The 20,534-nt window shown below is 40.1% G+C and overlaps 1 protein-coding gene across 1 annotated transcript in view; it reads right to left on the bottom strand.

Annotated features, from left to right (window-relative positions):
• Positions 1–1,198: 1,198 nt before the first annotated feature.
• IPO8 (importin 8) overlaps positions 1,199–20,534 on the bottom strand; it is a 67,345-nt gene continuing 48,009 nt past the window's right edge. The window contains exons 21-25 of the mRNA XM_075940701.1: positions 20,086–20,306; positions 8,855–9,060; positions 6,099–6,320; positions 5,161–5,277; positions 1,199–4,442 (exon numbers count right to left, since the gene is read on the bottom strand). Coding sequence (XP_075796816.1) covers positions 4,345–4,442; positions 5,161–5,277; positions 6,099–6,320; positions 8,855–9,060; positions 20,086–20,306 — 864 coding nt within the window. The 3' untranslated portion in view covers positions 1,199–4,344. The remainder of the gene's footprint in view (positions 4,443–5,160; positions 5,278–6,098; positions 6,321–8,854; positions 9,061–20,085; positions 20,307–20,534) is intronic.

Below are 20,534 nucleotides of genomic sequence, written 5' to 3'. Positions count from 1 at the left end.
GTTACACCCTTAAATCAGAGGACCCAACACTAAAGGGGGCCACAACACTACTGGGGGGAAGGGGGCGCTGAAGTATTGTTACCCTTACTTCTGCACTGCCTCAGAGTTGGACAGCCGGAGAACAGCAAAAGCTAGCCAGATGTCCAGCTCTGAAGGTAGCTCCGCTGCCAGCAGCAGCACAGAAATAAAGGTGGCATGGTATAGTATTGTCTGAAAGACACCAAAATCCTACCATTCCAATGGTGCTCCTGTCTACTAACTTGTGATGTACTCAAACACTCATGTAGAAACTAAATTTCTGTACCTACACAAATGGCAGATTCTAAGTAGTTAACCATTTATTTGCATACCTCCTCACACAGCCCAAACCCAGAACACCTTTTTCCCACTGACATGACGTGTCTTACTGTGACACTCTGCAGAACACGGTTTACATATTTTGACTCACAAAACTTAAACAGTGAATAGTCCTGCAGCATGTTAGAGACTAAAAAAAAAATGTAGGTGGTATCATAAGCTTTCATGGGTACAACCCATCTGAAGATCTCATCTCATGATACCATCTACATTTTTTGTTAGTCTCTAAGGCTATGTCTAGACTGCAAGCCTCTTTCGAAAGATACTTTCGAAAGAGCCTCTTTCGAAAGAGAGCGTCTAGACTGCACGTTGAACTTTCGAAAGAGCAAGCCGCTTTTTCAAAAGAAAGCACCCAGTAAGTCTGGATGCTCTCTTTCGAAGAAGCCCTATTTACATTCAAGAACGCCTTCTTTCGAAAGAAGCACTTTCGAAAGAAGGCGTTCTTCCTCGTGAAATGAGGTTTACCGCCGTCGAAAGAAAAGCCGCGTTCTTTCGATTTAATTTTGAAAGAACGCGGCTGCAGTCTAGACGCAGGTGAAGTTTTTTCGGAAAAAGGCTACTTTTCCCGAAAAAAACCCTGAGTCTGGACACAGCCTAAGGTGCTGCAGGACTATTAGCTGTTTTTTAATTTTTTTCTGTTACAGACTTACACGGCTACCCCCTGAAATATTTTGACACGGACTCTCCCAAAGCATGTCAATTTTAATCACACTGTGCACATCTTTTCTTCTGTTTGGTATTCTGTTTTCTTCCTACAACTAGGCATTTTGAGTGTAGAGTATGTGTCACTGAAAAGCAAACTGTAATCTTCCTCCTTCAAAAAAAGAAACAGCCAGAGATAAAAAAGAGAAAGCCAAAAGTTTAAGAAGAGTCACCAGAAGTTTAAGAATGACAAAACAGCATTTGAAATTTAACACTCAGGACCAGTTAATTTATCCAAAAAGGATGTTTTACCACTTAAGAGAACACTTGCTATAATTATAACCTGCACAAGTCTAATTTCATACTTAAGCATCCATAGTGCCCATACAGTCACTTTCACACTCAGCGAATGCTGGCACTGGGCAGCAAAGATTACTTTTATCAATCTGTTTTATTTCACAATACATTCATTAGTCTCTGCATTTCCAAGGGCAACTACATCTTGCTCAGTTCAATGATGCTGATACTGGGTGTTCCACAATCACACCAGCTTCAATACGAGACAGTAACGCACATTTGTACAAAACGTAGTACAAGCTGGACACATCTCAAGAAGAAATCCCTACAATCCTTTACTTAGTATGATTGCGTATGAAGGCATATTTATCATATTAAAAGAGAACCACATGTAAAGGGGAGTCTGGAGTCCAATAAATCTTGGACTATTTCTTTTAATTGAATACTTTTTCAAAAAGGGTATAATATATGTTTATAGAAACATTTACTCCATCTTCTGGGAAGGAGAATGCTATTAACCCTTTTATGCACCATCCTCTAAAATCTCCCCACTGATCACAACTGTGAGATACCACATAGCAATTTAAATCCATTGTAAAAAACATCTGGATGAAGTTTCCTTGGCTGTTCATTTGAAAATTATACAAGCAGCAGAGTTAAAGGAACAACCATGACTCAGAGGGTAAACACAAGGATAACGCTATACATTGGTAGATTTCTGCTTCAACAACTCCTGAAAACTTTTGATTATACAATTACCTTCATTCATGGAAGAAAAAAATTCCTTTTCTTAGTTTTGATGGGAGGAGAGAAAGACAATCGATTTTAAAGGAAATCCCATTGATGGACAATCTAACATTTTATACATAAATTAACATAAACTTTAAAAACTCCACTTGCCAGATGCCCAATGGCAAAAAGGAAGCTTCCAATGTGTGTGTAGAGAAATCAGTGCCATCGACGTCTGAATAATTTTTGTTTTGAATTGTGAACAAGTTTCTAGTTTTATGGTTGTAAAGAAACCCACCTGCGAACTGACTGGAAAGTGGTGTAGTGTGCCGTGATGTCTCCCTAACACTTTAAGTAGGTATCTCCAGACCTAAATCTTTGAAAATGACCAATGAGTTTGGGGCCTGATTTTCAAAAAGTACTGAGCATCTGCCCTCTGATAATCAAATCTATTTGAAAGGTCTCATATTGCACCTCCAAAATCACTTACCATTTTATTAGCAAAGGCCCAGGAGCCTGTCTTTCCAAGTATTCAGTTTTCTCTGGCTTTAGCAGAGAAAGCAGGAATAAGAAATGTGAGTTTTCTTCACAGCTGCTATTCAAAACCCTGAGTGCAGCAGTGAAAAACTAACATGAACCAAGTCAATTTCATTCTGGGGCTGATTTGGGGGGAAAAAATGAAGCAGTGTCAGAGCAGGCCACTGGAGAGGACCTAACACTGAGGCTGAAGGAAGGGTAAAGTAGCAGACACAGGATCCCCAGAACAGTAGGTAGGAATGCTAAGGAGGGCAGCAGAACTCCCTTCTTCATGCAGCAGTTGCAGCAGGAAAAAGATTCTGGGGCAGAAAAGGGAAAACAGGAAAGATTTTTTTCACTGCTGAGCAATGGGAGCATCTACTAGAAAGATTAGTAGAAAAGATGAGAGCCTTGAGCAGGGTCCAATGACAGTACCTTTGCAGAAGCTGAAGAGATGACAGGGAAAGAAGGAGGGGCTGGACTTTTCAAACCCCAGGAAAGGGCTTTTTAAAACCTTTCATATCAAGCCCTGAACAAGTGATCATTCACAAATAAAGAAAGAAACATGGACTACATATTCTACGTTCAATGCTTATTTTTAAAATACTTAACCATTGTAATGTGTGCCCCATCATTTCCACTTTGATTTTGTTAATCCCTTAGTTGTAGAAGAGTGGTTTCTGTGCAAATCAGTAATTAATTGGGTGTCTAAGACAAGTTTTACTAGATGAACACAACATACAATTAGGTGCTAATGTGCATTTGAGTGTAAGAGACGGACCTTTTAAACTTGGGAAAAATTAAACATAACTGAATTACAGCATGGGGGAGGGGGAGCCAAATGGGATGCAAATTCAGATGTACAAGACCAAGACTTGGACTGACTTTCTCTTCCATTAAGATAAATTATTGCTCTGAAATGTTATGGATGTCAGATTTTCAGTACTACAGTTGGAATAATAATAAAAAGAATTTACAGGGTCCCAAAATAAAACCCAGTGTGCAGCAAGAAAGGAGACAATTTGTCATGTAGAACAACTACTTGCCATGGCCAGAGATTGATTACTCATACACGTGAGGAGGTGAACATTATTTGGTATTACTGTCTGTTTTGATCTGAACCTGCCAAGCCACAAGTGCCCTTACAACTCAAATGGGTTATCTCTTAATGGAGAGATCTCAAGGATGTGGATGTCTTTTTGAGAAGAACCCTTCAAAACCTGAGAGTATCTTTTGGAATTGTAAAACAATGCCCAGCATACACAGGTCTATACCAAGGAGGGAAGTTGAGATGACGTTTTTCAAACCAGCAATGTATAGGCAATTGACAAACAAACTAAGTCATGTAGTAAATGACAGGTAGCAGGAAAACATGGATCTAAGACTTACAGTGCATCTAGAAGAATTCTTACATTTAAAAAATTGCAATAAACTCAAATTCATTTGTTCAGATAATCCATGTACAACAGAAGGCACTGTTATCCATATGAATCCATCAGTTCTGCATGGCAAAAACCTGAGAAGTGCAACTCAACTAGATTCAACCTAGCTCCTCCCCATCATTCAGTTTTCTTGAGGGCACATGTTTTCTTTTCAGTCTATCAAATTATAAAAACACCACAAGAATTTGAACATTACAGTAGCTGGTTAGAAAGAGCAGTCTGGTGGGGAAACACATTGCTGTATCCCAAGGGAAGCCATCTGGAGCATCAGATTACCCTCCCCCAGATACTCAGAAGTCATGACTATTTTATAACAACATGTAATGATGAAACCATTCCCAGAGTCCTTTGCAGTTTCTCTTTAGTTGCCTCCGGGAGCATTTCCACCGAAGTTAAATGCTGAGATCAGTCCTTTATTGTCAAACGTGTAGCCACTTTGTTGTTCTATTGTCTTAGTCTCTAAAATCACAGAAGGGAAAAAAAGGAATATAAGAGAGTGAGCAAGTGTGTATGTTCTACATAGTCCTGTGCAGAATAGGAAGCTTGTGGAACTAACTCTATTGACCAAGACTTCATTCTCAGACCTGCCATGGCAGTGATCAATTGCAAGAAATTGGATTTTTTTTTAAGTAACATTCCACACCTCTCACTAGGACAGAAACTGAGAGATTACAGTATTATAAAATAATTGTACATGACATTGCTCTGCATGCTCCTCAGTTTAATGAACTTATTTTCACCAATGCAGGCCCCATTTTAAAGGTTCATAAGTTCATATTTACTTTGAAAGTAATTTTAGTGGTAAAAAAAATTGAACAGCTGTTAAACAGCCAACGATCTAGAACAGTCTTGATCAAATGAATGGTTGTCAGGCAGGAAGTACCTTAATTTACTCTTTACATGAAAAATCCATCAGAAAATCTAGCTCAAGCTCTATTTAAAGAACCATGCCTGTCAGATAAGAGTCTACCCATTACAGGCAATGCTACTATCTAGGCAAGATTTATTTCAGTGCAGAGACAAGGCCATATGAACCACTCATGCTGTTCTAGCCTCCTCTAAGACCCAGGCCAAGTAGTTCATAAGGACTCATGCTGATCCTCTGTACCCTATATAATGTTATAAAGGATATTCTGTTTTCTACAACACATAAAACAGCTGCAGAGAAATGACTGACCTGCAGCACTTCGCCGGTGTTCAGCTAACGTGTAAATTTCCTGCAGTTGTTTTTTCTGATCATTGCTGAGTGGTGCTGTCAGCGTATGGTACCAGGCTGCATCCCGGATCTGAACCGCTGTCCAATAAGAAGTACATGAAAAATGATTATTAGCTTATGTTTTGAGCTATTTAAGACTATGAGAAAGACACAAAGACAAAAAAGATCTGGGTATGTGGTTTAAACTACAGTTTCCCAGAACACAGATGAAGTTGGCCTATTTCCAACAGGGACTGGAGGTTTGAGAATCTTAAAATTAAGCATGTATTTAAGAGCTTTCTGGAAACCAGGACTTAATAATGTTCCAAAGTGTACCCAATATTCACAAATATGTTCAATTTCATGGTCAAAATGCATCCATTATGCTGAAAATTAAATTCATTCCAAAATTTAAAAAAACAACCACCCTACACTTGTTATACCTTCTGGACAGGAGAAAAATTGCCTTTTCCTTTAGGGGTTTGACAGTTTAGAAAATGATAAATACTTCTATTTGAGCATGCAAAAGACACTAAAGTAGTTTAGCCCCTATAATTTAGATTTTCTTTGAAAAGTTGCAACAGAGATAGTATGAACTGAAATGATTTTGGTACCTTGTCAGTTAGAATGCTTGATCAGATTTAGATGTATCCCTGAGTGTATACTAGCCAAATATTTCAGGATTATGTTAGAGCATGAGAATTAGAAAGTGAAACTCGTTAGTAGAAAAAGGGAAAATTTCCGAAAATCCAAGCTAAGGTAAATCAGCATAAATGGTGAAGTAAACATACAAACAAGATCTTAGGTTTCCAATAGTATAAGAAATCACTAACACCACAGATAAGGGCTTTAAAGAATAATTAACGTAAGTGTCTCTGAACTATCACATTAAAGAATTATGTCTACAGGCATATACGTACTTAAGAGTGCTTGTGTAAAAAACTGATATTCATCTACACCATCTTCAAGGTCAAGAGGAGTGCTAAATCCTTCTAGAGCAGTTTCTTCCAAGGCATCTTCATCCCAGTCATCATCGTCATCCTCCTCATCTTCATCCCCTCCTCCACTATCACCTCCTCCGTGATTCTCTTGCATTGCTTGACTCACTTCATTTGTCTCCTCTTCATCGCTTGGGATCTCTTCTGCAATTGTATCAACATTTTTATATTAAAAATAATCATATGCTTTCTGTAATTAAACATATTAAAGGGCCAAAACAGATACATGTACAGTTTTGACCAGAAATGTGATCCTTTTGAAAAAACCCTCCAAGATGTCAAAAAAGGAAGCCATCAAAACATTTCAGACATTTCAGAATACGGTTATGCTCCGTTTCTAATAACACCTTGGAAAAATGAAGCTGAAATTTGTTCTCACATGTACCCGAACTAAGTTTGTGCGTTTGCAACAGGAGCAAAATAGCAACTTTCCTCTTTTAAATTAATATAAATGGCATATCATTTTGCTTTTTAATAAAATACAACAAATAACAACTTACTTGGACTTCACAATTAAAAGACTTTTGTCAAATGTATTGCCTACCAACCCTTACAGTGCTCTCTTAACTGCACAACTTCCCTTGGTGGTTTTACCGGATTCCTATTTATGAAACAGCAATCATGTCCAGAACAAACCAACCCAAAAACTTAGTTCCAAATATTGCTATTTCTGATTTAAGCAGCTTCTTAGGTGACTATGTTAAAATATCTAAGAAATATTTTCAAGACTATAACTGGGGGTTAAAAACATCATTTCAAGTTTTTCTTTTGTCAGCTGGATGAAATGAGTGGAATTGGTCATATCTGCTATGAGCATATGGCCAGCAATTTGGAAGGAGTGGTACTGGGATTTTAGGCAAATCACAGTGCAGAGATCTGAGCAGCACATGGCTACTGAACTATGCAACATGGCTATGCAGTTGCTGTACCACATTCTTGTGCACAATATACAGAGGCAACTGAATTTAAGTCCAATCATTTCTGAATTTTGCATCTGTTAAATGCATTTCAGTTTCATTTGTATCCATGGCATTAGCACCTACAATAGTTTTCATCTCATACTGCAAATTAAGATACATCCAGACAATAAAATAATCTGTCAAATACTGTGTAATATACACTCTCTAGTGCAGCAAATTCTCTTGATCGTTTTTCCCCTTTTTACCTGATAGATTGAGAGGAGGCCTCTCTGTCACAGGATCCTTTGTCATCTCAAAACCTGCTTTGTAAACCCTGTCATGAAGGCTTTTTGTGCCAGGGTGGATTGATTTAAGATCAAAACAATTTGCATTACCAAGTCTGATCATGATTTAAAGTAGTAAGCAGGAAACCTTGATATAAATAATTGACTTTAATCTTCTTTTGTATTTTTTTATTTTCCTGAAGAAAGACTGATTCTCATTAGCTGTTAACCATTAAAACATTTTGATTTGCAACAAAATAGAGCCTTTCCATTCAATTTGGTACTTTTTGCTAAGCAGGAGCATATATTCTCTATACAGTTATTTAAGCAATTCTATAGATTAATTTAATTCATTCACAGTCTTAATTTCTTTTAATCGTGTGATGTTAAAATGGCCAGTGACACATTTCTTATTTACTAAAGGATCTTCTTTTTTACTCAAGATTTGGGGCAAGCTCTATTAAGATTGAAACTTGGAATTCAATTAAAAGTGCACTAAAAGTACTTTAAATTTGTTTTTCTTAAACAAAACCACCTTAAATATGCTGGCTACAAAAGAAGAAAGTTAATCAAAACATGTTTTCCATTTAAAATAGATTTATCAAATAGATAAGTATTATCTGCAGTTTGTGAATTAAACTGATTGTTTCTCCCCTTCACATTTTTTAAAACTAGCAGATCTCATCTTCTCACATCTCATTTTTATTCATAGATTAGCAGAGAAAAACAAGCTTTTCTGCTTTTCAATTTACAATTGGTTTCTTAACTCTGAATGAACTGAAATGAAGGAAATATTTTATGTGCCTTCATAAGAAGCTAGTGCTATCAAAAGCTGGTTTAGCACTTCACAAACTTTGCTTCCTGATGCTGAACCAATGACTTTACCAGCTTGGTTTCCTTTACAACTTAAGCAGCAAAATTAATTGTAAATAATGTTTGTTTAAAAAAAATAAACCTGTTCTTTTTAAATAAACTCCAATTTAATTTAAAATATAAGTTTTTTCAATGTCATTTTTTATTCCAGCCTTCTTTTTGTCACACTCCATCTGGAAGATGATAACTAGCCTGGGATTCCTTTCAAATCCATTACTATTGCTTTTTAAATTAATTGAAGAGGTAGCTATTAGGGACATATTTTTTTCCAGGGACCAAGAATGATGCTTCCATATCACTGCCAAATTCCTGCTGGCCTATTAGTCAGGAGTCTCCTGCATGCTGGTTTACCAAGCACATTCACGATCAGGAACCCTGGATTTCCAACTTTTATTGTTTTTAAAACAAAACTGCCCTCTCAGAAAGAGCAACATTCTCCAAAAGTGCTTTAGCATTAATTTTAAGAGGTGCAACCAAATCACAAGGGGATGTATTGAAGCATCCAATAAACCAGCCAATTATTCAGCAGGCTGGCTGAAGATTTTTAAATGTACCTTTAGTTTCATACAATTTTGAAATTAAATCCAGACAAAATCCACAATGTGGAAATGAGAGATTTTACCATTATCTTCTGCATCATGTTTTTCGTCTTTAGCATGATCTTCATGGTCTGTAAATTCTCGCGTAGCACATACTTGTTTTAATCCCAGAAACAGGAGCAGGATTGAAGGAACAATCTGGGCAGCCACAGCATCTACTGCAGGAGGTCGGTTTTGCAATTCCATTAAGATGCTCAGTCCTATTATACACATCTTTCTGTCATGAAGTCTAAAACAATATAAGTATGTTACATGAGAAACAGGTCCCTTTATGTTGACTACTGAGGACTCTAGAAGAAGAGCTACAGTACCAAGCAACAGCTCTTATTTATGTTCTTCCCCATGGTTTTTAAATGCAAAATTTCCAATAGCAGGTACTGCCCATAATAACTGATTACTCGCCTATCATGTGCTGGCTAACTTTCTAGAGCTGTTGATTAGGATTCCCAAATACAAAAAAAGTAATTACTATATATTTGAAAGAGTTAGTCTGTCTGGCTGTTTGTTCAAGAACTCCTCCTAAAGGGTAAGAGCTGGGATCACCAAATTTGGTATGCAGCTTCCTTTTATCATAACTTAAAGCAAGGTCAGGGATTGGCTGTGCCAGGGCAATGGAATGTTCCTGGAATGGGATTGCTTCTCATAAAGCCATACAGAAAAGATTCAGACTCACCAGCCAGATGAAACGGACCGGCTAAGGGTACACCCCCTAGTCTGGGATTGCCCCACTCTTGAGCCTCCCCCCTGCAGGTACCCTTTACAGAGGGTAGAAAGAGGCTGAAGCTCCCCCCTCCAGATTTGTATGGGAACTTTGCTGGCTGCTCCACTTCAGCAGGGACCAAAGGAAAAGTGCCAGTTTGCTGCATTCCTCACTCTGGCTGTGGAGTGCAAGGGACAGGTGAGCTGTCACTCACCGAGCAACACTGAGTAAATGTGCTAGTACTAAATAAACAAGGTTAATGATGTAATTTTACTGATTTTCAGTAAAGCAGTGGACACATTACATCATTAAACTGGACAAGAAAATCAATCTGAATTGGTTTCAATAGGAGTACTAACATATGGATTGAAAACTAGTAAAAAGGACCATAAACAAAGAGCAATGACAAAACAGTAATTTTCTGAATTGCAGAGATGACCTGATGGAGTACCACAGGAACTGGTTTTATTTAAATGGCCTAAATTGTATACTAAATTTGTAGATTACATTTAATTGAGAGATGCAGCAAATATCAGTGAGATGAAAGAAATAATTCAAAAGCATCCAGCATAATGGACCACGAGATTCGATTAGGAAAAATGCAGACCAATACACTTGAGGAAAAGTTATTCAAAGATATTCTAATGGGGAGAGCTGGCTGGAAAGTAATAGCTGAAGGAGCCATAATATTGACCGTACATAGAAAAATCTATTAGATAAGAGCTTATAATGTAATCACTTTTTAAAAAAATGCTTTTGGGCTGCATAAGCAAAAGCTCCACAACCACCACCAGGGCAGGGGTAAATCCTTATCTACTGTCTGACACTCTTCTGTCTACAATTAGATTTGATACTAGAAACACCGGTTCAGTGCAGCTTTTTGCTACTAATGGAACTCCATTTTAAAAAAAAATTCTCAGTTACAGACAGCTTTTGTGCAGACCTCCAAATAGGACAAGAATATCCTACAGGAAACAGGACATTTTCTCTGTGCTATCTTAAAAGATGTTTTGCCAATCTGGCTGGCAGGCATGTCCACCGGGCTTCTATAATTTTTGGTGGTGTCCAAAACGGGTCCAAGCAGAGTCATCCCATCCAAAGGATGGAATAGGGCAAATGCCCCAGACCCCATGCTTTGGGAGGCCCTGAGGTCCAGGGTGGCCTGGGTGGATAATGGCGAGCCTGGCTCCAGCAGCAGCAAACAACCCAGCCTCAGCCCATTGTACTCCATCGAGTCCTGGTGTCACTTATGATGTGGGGAAGAAGCTATAAAGAGGAAGGGTAGCGATGGGGGAAGGGGTGAAATGGGAATGAGGGCAGAGCAGGGGCATGAAGAGATGAGGTATGGCAGGGCAGGGGCACGTGCTTGGGAGAACAGGTGGAGTGGGGGGTGGGTTGGGTTGGGGCCGGGTTGCTTACTTTTGCTGGCACCAAACCCTATGCTAACACCTAAAATTGCCCTGGACCCCCCCATATCTCCTGAAGCTCCCCCTCCTCCCGAAAGCATGGGATGGCTCTGAAAATAAGCCCAAACATTGGTGGAGTCAGGCATAAGTTCTTGAATATTGGTGGAGCACAGGCACTACAGGCCCATATAACTTCCTTCTATGCTGGCAGGTTCTTGTTCCCTTGCCCCTCCATGCAACACAGCAGTTTTACCCAGTCCCTGGATCCACTCCAGAATGGCACTACTAATAAAACTGTAACTGAGTGGGAAAAAGGAAAGGATAAACGGGTAGAAATGCCTTGTTAGCTGTCTGATCCTAAGATATTTTCAGTTGGTACCAAACTAGCCATTTTCCATGGTCTCAACAAGGTTTTGTTTCTCATATGGTGTGGCCACGAAGTTGCAGTATCTAACAAAACAAAGGCTCTTAGGAGACACTATTGTTGCAGTGTTAGTATTGTCTAGAACAGTGTTTCCCAAATGGTGTTGCATGGAACCCTGGGGTTTCGCAAAGTGAAAATAAGGGTTCTACGAGAAAATTCTACTCACAACTCAGCACTGCGTGCGCAGTCAATCAGTAGTGCTATAACACCGGAAATCCCCATACTCACTGTCAGGGAGCGTGGATCATGTAGGTGACAAACAATATGGCAAGTTAATAGTGCCTACATATAGAATTTAAATTATTGATACCAAAATTCCCCATGGATCATTGGCTAAAAGAAGGAACTTTAAAGAAAAAAGTGAGTACTTCAAACACTCCTGCTCTTACTGAAACCAGCAAGGAAGATACTGAGACAGTTCATTCTAATTATGAAGAATTATAGCCAACTAATAAGAAACACAGGTATGCAGAGGACTATTTGTCATTTGGATTCACAAGCAATGGAAATAAAGATGCTCCAGATGCCCAGTGTGTACTATGCAACAAAATATTATCTAACAGTTTTTTAGTACCTGCTAGATTGCGAAGACTTTTTGAAACAAATCACTCGGAAAACAAAGATAAAGACATTAGTTTTTTTAAGTGGAAGCTTGAATCACTTGAAAAAAGTAAACTCTTCACTGGTTTTTGAGCTTTATTATTTTTTGTACACATTAAATGTGATTTTTGTTTTTAAATATGTGCAATTAAACTAAATGTTGATCTCATGATCTTGTTTAGCATTTGTTTATTATTATCCTTACTTATTTGTGGTCTACTTTTTCAGCTCCATATATAATACTCTTATTAGGGGTTCCGCAAAATTCTTTTGAGTTTAAAAGGGTTCTGTAGCCAAATAAAATTGGGAAACACTGGTCTGGAACTAAAAGCATGGGTCAACTTATATAGAGATTCGGAAACTAACAGGATGCACATTTTATAATAGCAAGGTCTGCAATAAACCTCACAGGGAACCAGCCAGTTTTACCCATTTAAAAAAAAAAAAAAAAGCTATCATTTCATTCCTAGTTAAAGGCCATTACTACCTGGGCATTGCAATGTTTCAAGGAATCTACATAATTTATAAAATCCAGTATGTATCTTTATTTTGAATATTCAGCACTTTGCTTTCTCTATTGTCTATTACTTCCATGTTGGACCTAAATGCCAACAGAAGTAGTGGCAAAAGCTTAATAAGAGGGCCATTGACTTAAGAACTATTTAATTTCAGTGGGAGAGCACTTTAACAACAGACTGGCTCTCAGCCAGAAGAATGATTTATCATGGGACAGGATACCCAACAATGAAGTCACCTGTAACTCTCTGCAAGTGTCTATAATGATCTGGAAAGGCAGACACAAGAATCATCTGATAGAGGATTAGAATGTTTTGAGAGACAGAAGCTGTTGGGGTTTGTTTTTGTTGGGGGGGGCGGGGGCATTTTAAGATGAGGAAAACTGCTACAGGAGCTGTATGCGCCAAGGCCAGAGGAACCTGGCCTACCTGAATACAGATGGTCCCTCAAAGAAAGGGCAAGTCAGAGTGAAGAAAAATAACATAGTAATACAGAAATAGAAAAACATTTAATAACATACTCATTGATTTTGAGTAGATCTGTGTAATTCTCCTGCTATTAATGAGCAATGCTGTGTACAAAATCTGCAATTCCACCTTCCAGATGGCCTTTTAGAGTTACCTGGTTTACACTTTTGGGTGGAGTTCTGGGTAAGGATATTACCAAAATGATGTATCTTTAATAAAATCTATACTTAAGCCAAAGTGAACAACTTTTTACAGCATCCTCTCTACTGAAAATATATTAAAAATTGTGTCTAAGTTTTTATTCTTGGAGCATACAATGAATGTAATATTTTGCTGAGGTTTCTGACAATAAGAAGTAATTGATATAATTGTTTCTAGAAACTGGGAACAGATTTCCAACAATTTTGGATAGCAAGTGCAGATTGCATGATAGTGGAAATATTAGGGTAAGAATGACGCATAGTAATTTTCAGGAGTTTGCATTCATGGTAATAACCAGTGAGTTATATTTCCAGAACAGTCTATGGTACTGATTGTATCCCCAAATCAATGGAGGAGTAAATATTTAGCCCTTATCTTTCTGTGTTTGTGCTGACCAATTTCTAATGCTCATGAGTTAATAAACTGGTTAACTGTGATTACCTGACATCTCATTAATTAAGAATACAGGAGGCCCCCAAGATGTGACCGCTCGAGTTTCGACCCCCTGCACTTACAACCATTTTTGTCAGTGCAGAAGGGGCCGGAAACTCCCGACTTACATCCTTGGTCCACATTTACCATGGCACAGGGTGCCTATCATAAATGAGGGTTTGAGTTACGATGCCCCCGACTTGCAATGCTTCCCCCAGAACTGATTGCATCGCAAGTCAGGGGCCTCCTGTAAATCCAACCCTTTAAGCAACAGTGTATTTAACCTAGTGGAGGAATCTAAGTAGTCTGAGCCCAGAGGCTAGGCAGCTGAACCGTGGGTCCCAGCTTCAAGAGTTGGCTTTAGACAAAGGGCCTGGGTCCCAAGACTGGTGCGGTAACGGAGTTCTGTTCAGACTCCAGAGGCTTAACACATTCATGGCTCCAGAGTCTGGGACTCCCCTTAGAGCAGTCTGAGAAGTGGCCAATAGGGGATGCCAATCGACATCTGAGATAGGCATCAGGAAAAGCAAATGGTTACAAATATGTAACAAATAAGGACTTACACGGCACTGGGTATTTCATTAGGCCTCTTGGGTATGTGAGTTTTATTACGGCTTAGCAAAGCAGTTCTGTTTTCTGAGTGGTAGATTATAGCAATAAACTACTTTAAAAGAGCAAGCACAGCCTTCTAGCAATGACAACAAAGTCAATCAGCATATCAAGCTGTGAGTTTTGCCTTCACTGTGTTTGCCATCTCCTTCATTTTATTGCCTTTAGAAATGAATTAACTGCAACAAGGGATGAAGGATATCCTGTGTCTCTAACTTTGAGGATTTCTCCCACAGGCACAGTCCAAGAAAAAAAAGGGGATGGACACAGTCTTTAAGCTGAAATCTGGAGAGTGATAGGATTCCTGAATTCTATTTCCAGCTTTGCAACTGGAGGGAGGGGAATTACTGCTCAGAGCCTCAGTTTACCCATCACTAAAACGGGCTTATGTTTATAGTACCAGCCCTGGGCTACACTAGGGAGTTATTTCGAAACAATCCCCCTTATTTTTAAGTAACAAGCAGAGTGTCCACACTATCAAGCCCCTCATTTTCAAACAGGCTGTTTATTTTGAAATCTGCACTGCTTTCCTCAGAGAATAAGGATTATTTTGAAACAGTTATTTCAATATAGTGGTAGTGGGGATGCTCCACTGCTGGTATTTCAAAATAATTACTCTCTAGAGTCATTCAAAGTAATTACTCCCCAGTGCTTCCTGGGTTCTAAGTCGAGATAGCACATCCACAATAACATAGCCTGCCTTGGACTAATTTCAAGGCTCCCTCGTAGTAGGCACCCATCATTTCTATTTTGTAATTTCAGAAGTTATTATTTCACATTTAGTTATTTTGAAATAATTTCCTAGTGCAGCCATGCCCCCCAGTAACCTAAAACTTCTAAAGCTTGATATTTGTAAACAACCCTTGATATTGTTAGATTAAAGGTGCTGTGTATGTGTAAAGCAAAACTGTACAAAGATATCACCAAGATGAATATTTTAAAAGCAGAAAGGGAAAACAAACTTGAATTTTGATCCTTGCACACCCCTCTCCTGAGGCTCCTTTCTGTTATGAGTTCCATGTAGCCCCAAAAATCCATGTACATTCTGCAGCTTGACTCTGGAAGTCTTGAAATTCCTGGCAAGGCCTTGCAGTTCAATTAACTAATTCTACTCTATGTGCACCGGAACAGCGAATGACACTTGGTCACTACCTCTCAGAATATGCTTCAATGCTTTACAGTCGTGGAATGCCAACTCCAAAATGGAAGACAGTGCAAAGTCAAGCAGCCATAGTAATTAGTGCCTCTACTTCATCATAAAATCCCCTCCTTGGACAGTAAAGAGAACTAGAGGAATTGAGCATTACCATTTAAAATGGATTTATTTTTAGGCGATATCCCAAATAGTTTCACAAATATAGAATATTTCTTTCCTTATGTTTTTAAGCATTTAAATGAGCAGCTGCAAGAGAGAATGTGCATTTGAAATATATTGTGGTGATGGAGGTCCCAGAAGGATAGTTGAAATTCAGGCACCAGGCCAATTTAGTGAACTTGAGACAGAGGAAGAACTGTTCTTTTGCCTGTCAGACACAGATGAACAGCAGAACTAGCAATCATGCTCAGCGTACAGCAGTCTGTTATGCTGAGGCTGTATTGCCAAGAAGATTTAACAAATCAATTAGGATTTTTTGGTAGGGAGGAAGGATGCTCCAGCATTCTTCCATTCTCTCCCCACCATGGGCCTAGCACTGATGCAACCCTTCCATATCAGTCTACACCACGGGAGGGCAATAATTTTTTTTACCAGGAGCTACTTCAGACATTTTTTAAGTGGTCCCGTGCTGCCCCAGAAGGGGCGGGGACTCAGGCAGAAGACGCGAAGCCAGGACACTTCCGTGCCTCCCTACTCACAGACCCTGATTGGTCTGGAGGTGGGGGAGCATGCAAAGTCTCCCCCCCCCCATCCAGCCCAGAGAACTGCCAGCTGATCTGAACCCATGCCCCTGGCGGTGGGAGGACACTTCATGGGCGCCATCTTGCTGCCCCCAGGTCAATGCTGGCCTGGGGAGGGGGAGCAAGTGAAGTCTCTTGCAGCAGCTGGCAGTTGACTTTAAGTGCTGAGCCCCTTGCAGGGCAGGAAGAGACTTTGCATGCTCCACCTGGTCCGAAGCCCTGATTGGGGTAGGGGAGGGGGAGCACGCGAAGTCTCCTCCCACCTTGCGAGGGGTGCAGTGCTTCTAAGCACCGCATGCTCCTTGCAGGATAGGGGTAGGGTGGAGGACACTTTGTGTGCTTCCCCCATCCCTAATTGGCCTGGGAGCAGGGGAGCGGCGGGGCCTCCATGGGTCGGATCCAGTCTGTGGAGGCCCTTTTGCCCACCCCTGGTCTATACAAAACCAGAGCACATTATCGATCTCCAGATACACACTCACCAATATGCAATCCACAGGGGATACACTGTATTTATGGTTCATCTGCACAGCGTGGTCTAATCCATGTCAAATCCCCACCCTTTAGGACTAGTTCTAGCATTTCAACTCTCTGAACAGCTCTAAAGAGTCACCATATTTTTAAATAAACCTAAAAGAATAATTACTTTCTTTACAGCAATAGACCACATCCAAAGCTGAAGAGCTTCCTGATAGAGTGGAGATGACTTGCTCCACCATCTGTGGTGTTTTGTGGATCCCTGAAGAGAGGAAAGTAGCGCTGTGCATGCCAGACAGATGGCTCTGAGTTCCAGAACAGTTACACAGAGATGAGCTTCTTGCTGAGCACACATGTCCAAAGCCTGTAGGTGCTCCAAGCACTCATCCTTGAGCAGAGCCTTGGTTAGCAGAGGGGAGAAGGGTATTCCTTTACACACCTGTAATGGGTCATTCCTCCAGTTTAATGAGGACATGCCAAGGCTTATCAGTTAACTGTGCAAGCGACTACATGCTAACGTCTCTAATGCACATGAGAAGGACACGTGGCACAAACTGTTTGAAGGAACAGAGGGATGGCTGGTGCTATTTGCCCCTTATGCCCTTGGTTAAGGAATGGGAGCAAGAGGATCTAAGGTAATGGTGTTGCTGCAATGGACCCTGCTGGCAAGAAGAGCCCAATGTCATTCACGTACCCAGCACCTGTGCAAACCAGAACTGGGATCCATGTGGACAATTACGCAAAGAGGAGACATTTTCATCTTCTGTCCAAGTATGGACTTCACTCCCCATTCCTCCCCGCTTGGTGTTCAAGGCTTCAGCTACAATACCTTGTAATCCAGCATACCATGAAACTTGAATTTTATACCACTGGACACAGGAGATTCACAACTTTCAAAACATACAGAGGTGTATGGCTATTAAGGATGTTAAGTATCAGGTAACTAACTAATCAAATAGTAAATGCATTTTTGCACTGACTATTGGATTAGTCGATAGGGCGCATCCATCTTTGAAGTGGAGCAACAACCCTAGGGCTGTTGCTACACTTCAAAGGCAAAAGCGCCGAAGCCCGGGGTCAGCTCCCGTTTTGAAATGCTGCGAGGCACCTGACGTTGGGTTCCCCGCGGCATTCAAAGCAGCAGCACTGCACAGCGCATCTGATCTCGGCTCTGTGCAGCGCTGCCGCTTTGAAGTACCCCTTCGTCTCTTCTCTTCTGCGGGGGGAGGTGGGGGAGAAGTGACTAGTTAACCATCTTCTTGACTATCTGATAAGCATTTGCTTATCAACTAGTCTTTCACATCCCTAATGGCTATGTACATGCTTATAAGAAATGTATCTGAATCCTTAACATGAAACTGCCAACCTCATCACAAAAATATCTTCCCTGCTTTTCAATCATCTATTCAAGTAACTTTTATAACTGATACATTTCACATTTATTTCAAGCTATACAACCTTCACAACAAATCATTACTAAACCATTACCTAACAGACAATATTAAGATGGTATTTTCCCTTGGGCATCTGCCTATAGCAAAATTATTCTGAAGAACCTGGCCTATCTTTTAAGTTGCTATGCTGGCAGTGCTGGTCCAATTAGTTGAATGCACACACAGGTCCTGGAAAGTCCACCAAAACCTGAGAAATGATCAGTTTCCCTGCTTTGCTGCAGCCTAGAAACTGTTATACTTCCCACCTGTGTGCTCTAAGTAATACATATTAAAAGGTAAAGAAGAGGCAGAAAGAGATAAACCTACCTACTCTATACATGTGACACGTGTCTTCCAAGCACCCTGCATGTTGAGAGAGATGTTATTTTTTCCGTTGTTTCTGGCTATGCCCCACTTGCCTCTACCAAATTAACCTAAGCACAATTTGCACTGTGGTAATTAAAACTATGTTTGTGTTGTTTGTCCCAACACACTCTGCACCAACTCAGCTACTCCAGTCAACAATGTGCACATCCTCTGGCTGATACTGACCACTAGTACTAAAGATTTTCTGCTAGGAAGGAGGGTCAAAGCAATGCAAGGAACCTTGGGGAATAGCTACAAGTAGAAGGAAGAAGAATAGGTATGGAAATCCTAGAGACACTCCCAAAACTAAGTATTTTTCCCAGACTACATAGTTATACGGTACTAAGACTTTGCTATAGTGTTGTAACAAATTGATTCAGAAAGCTACTTACATCTCCCAATCTTGGATCAGAATAACTTTCTCGGTTAAATGCTCCCCAACATTTTAATAAATAACTGTCTGAGTAAAACAAACAGCTCCACACAAACCAGTGCTTCAACATACTTTAGAAAAAACGTTATCTTTCAGAAATACTATATGCTAAATGTCCTGAATTAAAGGCTCAAGTCATTCAGCATATTATGAATGTGGAGGTTTTTCTGTTTGCCCTTTGGGGTCACAAATATTGTAGATAGCTACATATCACTGAAATGTCTGTTTGTAGTACCTTGTCAATGTCAACTGTGGAGCCCCTTTTGACTCAAGCAGACAGACTTTTTGGAGGTGGGGGGTCAAGATGGGAGGGGAAAGGGCAGGCCCAGCCAACCAGTGTGTGGGGCCCAAGGCAGCGTGGCTGAGCTGCACGGCCAGGAAGGCAGGGCCGGGAGCAGGGCAATGCAAGGCTCTAGGCAACTGCCTCACTTGCCTTGACCAAGGGCCGGGCTTGGGAAGGAGCCATGATTGGGAATAAATTGGAGGATTTTTTTGGTTGGGGAAAGTTGGTTTGTTTGTTTGTTTAAACCTCACACTACAGTCATCACTTTTAAAAGATTTAGAATAGAAAAACGTTGTACAAGTTGAACCTCTCTAGTCCGGCACTCTCTGTTCCGGCAACATCCATGGTTCAGCATGATTTTCGTTAGCTGGATGTCCACTTATCATGGCCAAGTTTCCCGTGGTCCCTTAAAGCTACCAGTCCTGTCTCTCAGTTTTCTGTGTTGTTATTTTGCACTAATTATCCCTGAATATCTTCTAAGAGCCTAGTAAGCAGTGGAAGTGTTGGTAATGCTGCTAGACAATATTGACCTCCTGGGGTCCAGCAAATTCTCTGGTTTGGCACAGTCAGGTCCCAAGGATGCTGGACTAGAGAGGTGCAACCTGTATAAACACTCTAAATACTCAGGAAAAAAAATTCCCTGAAGCCCTTTTGGGTTGGTTCTATACTATAGTGACTGAGCTCCCCCGCACAGTGCATACTGGGCCATCTCATACAGAGGCAGATGTTCTGTAACTTTAGGGAAACTGAGAGGCTAAAATTGATTAAATGCCCAATGCCATCTTAAACTTGCTATGCAGGATATTCAGAAAAAAGAAAAACGTAATATTTGCAGGTCACCTTGAATTGCACTATAGCGCTTATATTATTTTGGTGTGGGTTATTGTTATTTAAACTTAGCTTTGGAATTTAATTTCTTGAATCAGTGTGTCTTCTAGGGATTAAAAATAAGATCAGAAGTCTGTTGCAAAGAAATGATAGACAAGGATTTAAAGAAAAAGACATAATACTTGCCCAAGAAAACAATCTGTGTCATTCATCCATTGGTTTATGAACTGTGCTGTGATGGGCTCAGGGTTGTGTGGAAATCTGATGTTCTCTAACGTGTGCAGAAGTAGCTCAGGATTATAGTAAAGGGCAGCTATGGCCACCTGAAGACACATGGTACGAAGCTCACTCGTTTTAACTCCTCGAGTCAGTCGCTCTAGCACAGCTTCTACAAACAGTGGTATACACTGGGGACATATAGGGTGGGAGGGGAGGATTAAATGTTAAAAATACTACCAGGTTGCATGACAATTTAAAAGCATTTATCACTTTCAAAAGACAAAGAATCAATGGGAATTCTGCTATTGTGCAGCACATAACAGTATAGTATATTCATTTTCCAATATAAAAACAAGAGTGTACCTTTAGCTTAAGACTATCTGCATGCTTCTAAAGCTTTCTAAAACAATTATCCC

This window comes from Pelodiscus sinensis, chromosome 1 (assembly GCF_049634645.1).
Source record: "Pelodiscus sinensis isolate JC-2024 chromosome 1, ASM4963464v1, whole genome shotgun sequence".
Lineage (NCBI taxonomy): Eukaryota > Metazoa > Chordata > Testudines > Trionychidae > Pelodiscus > Pelodiscus sinensis.
This window is presented reverse-complemented; position numbering and strand designations above follow the sequence as displayed.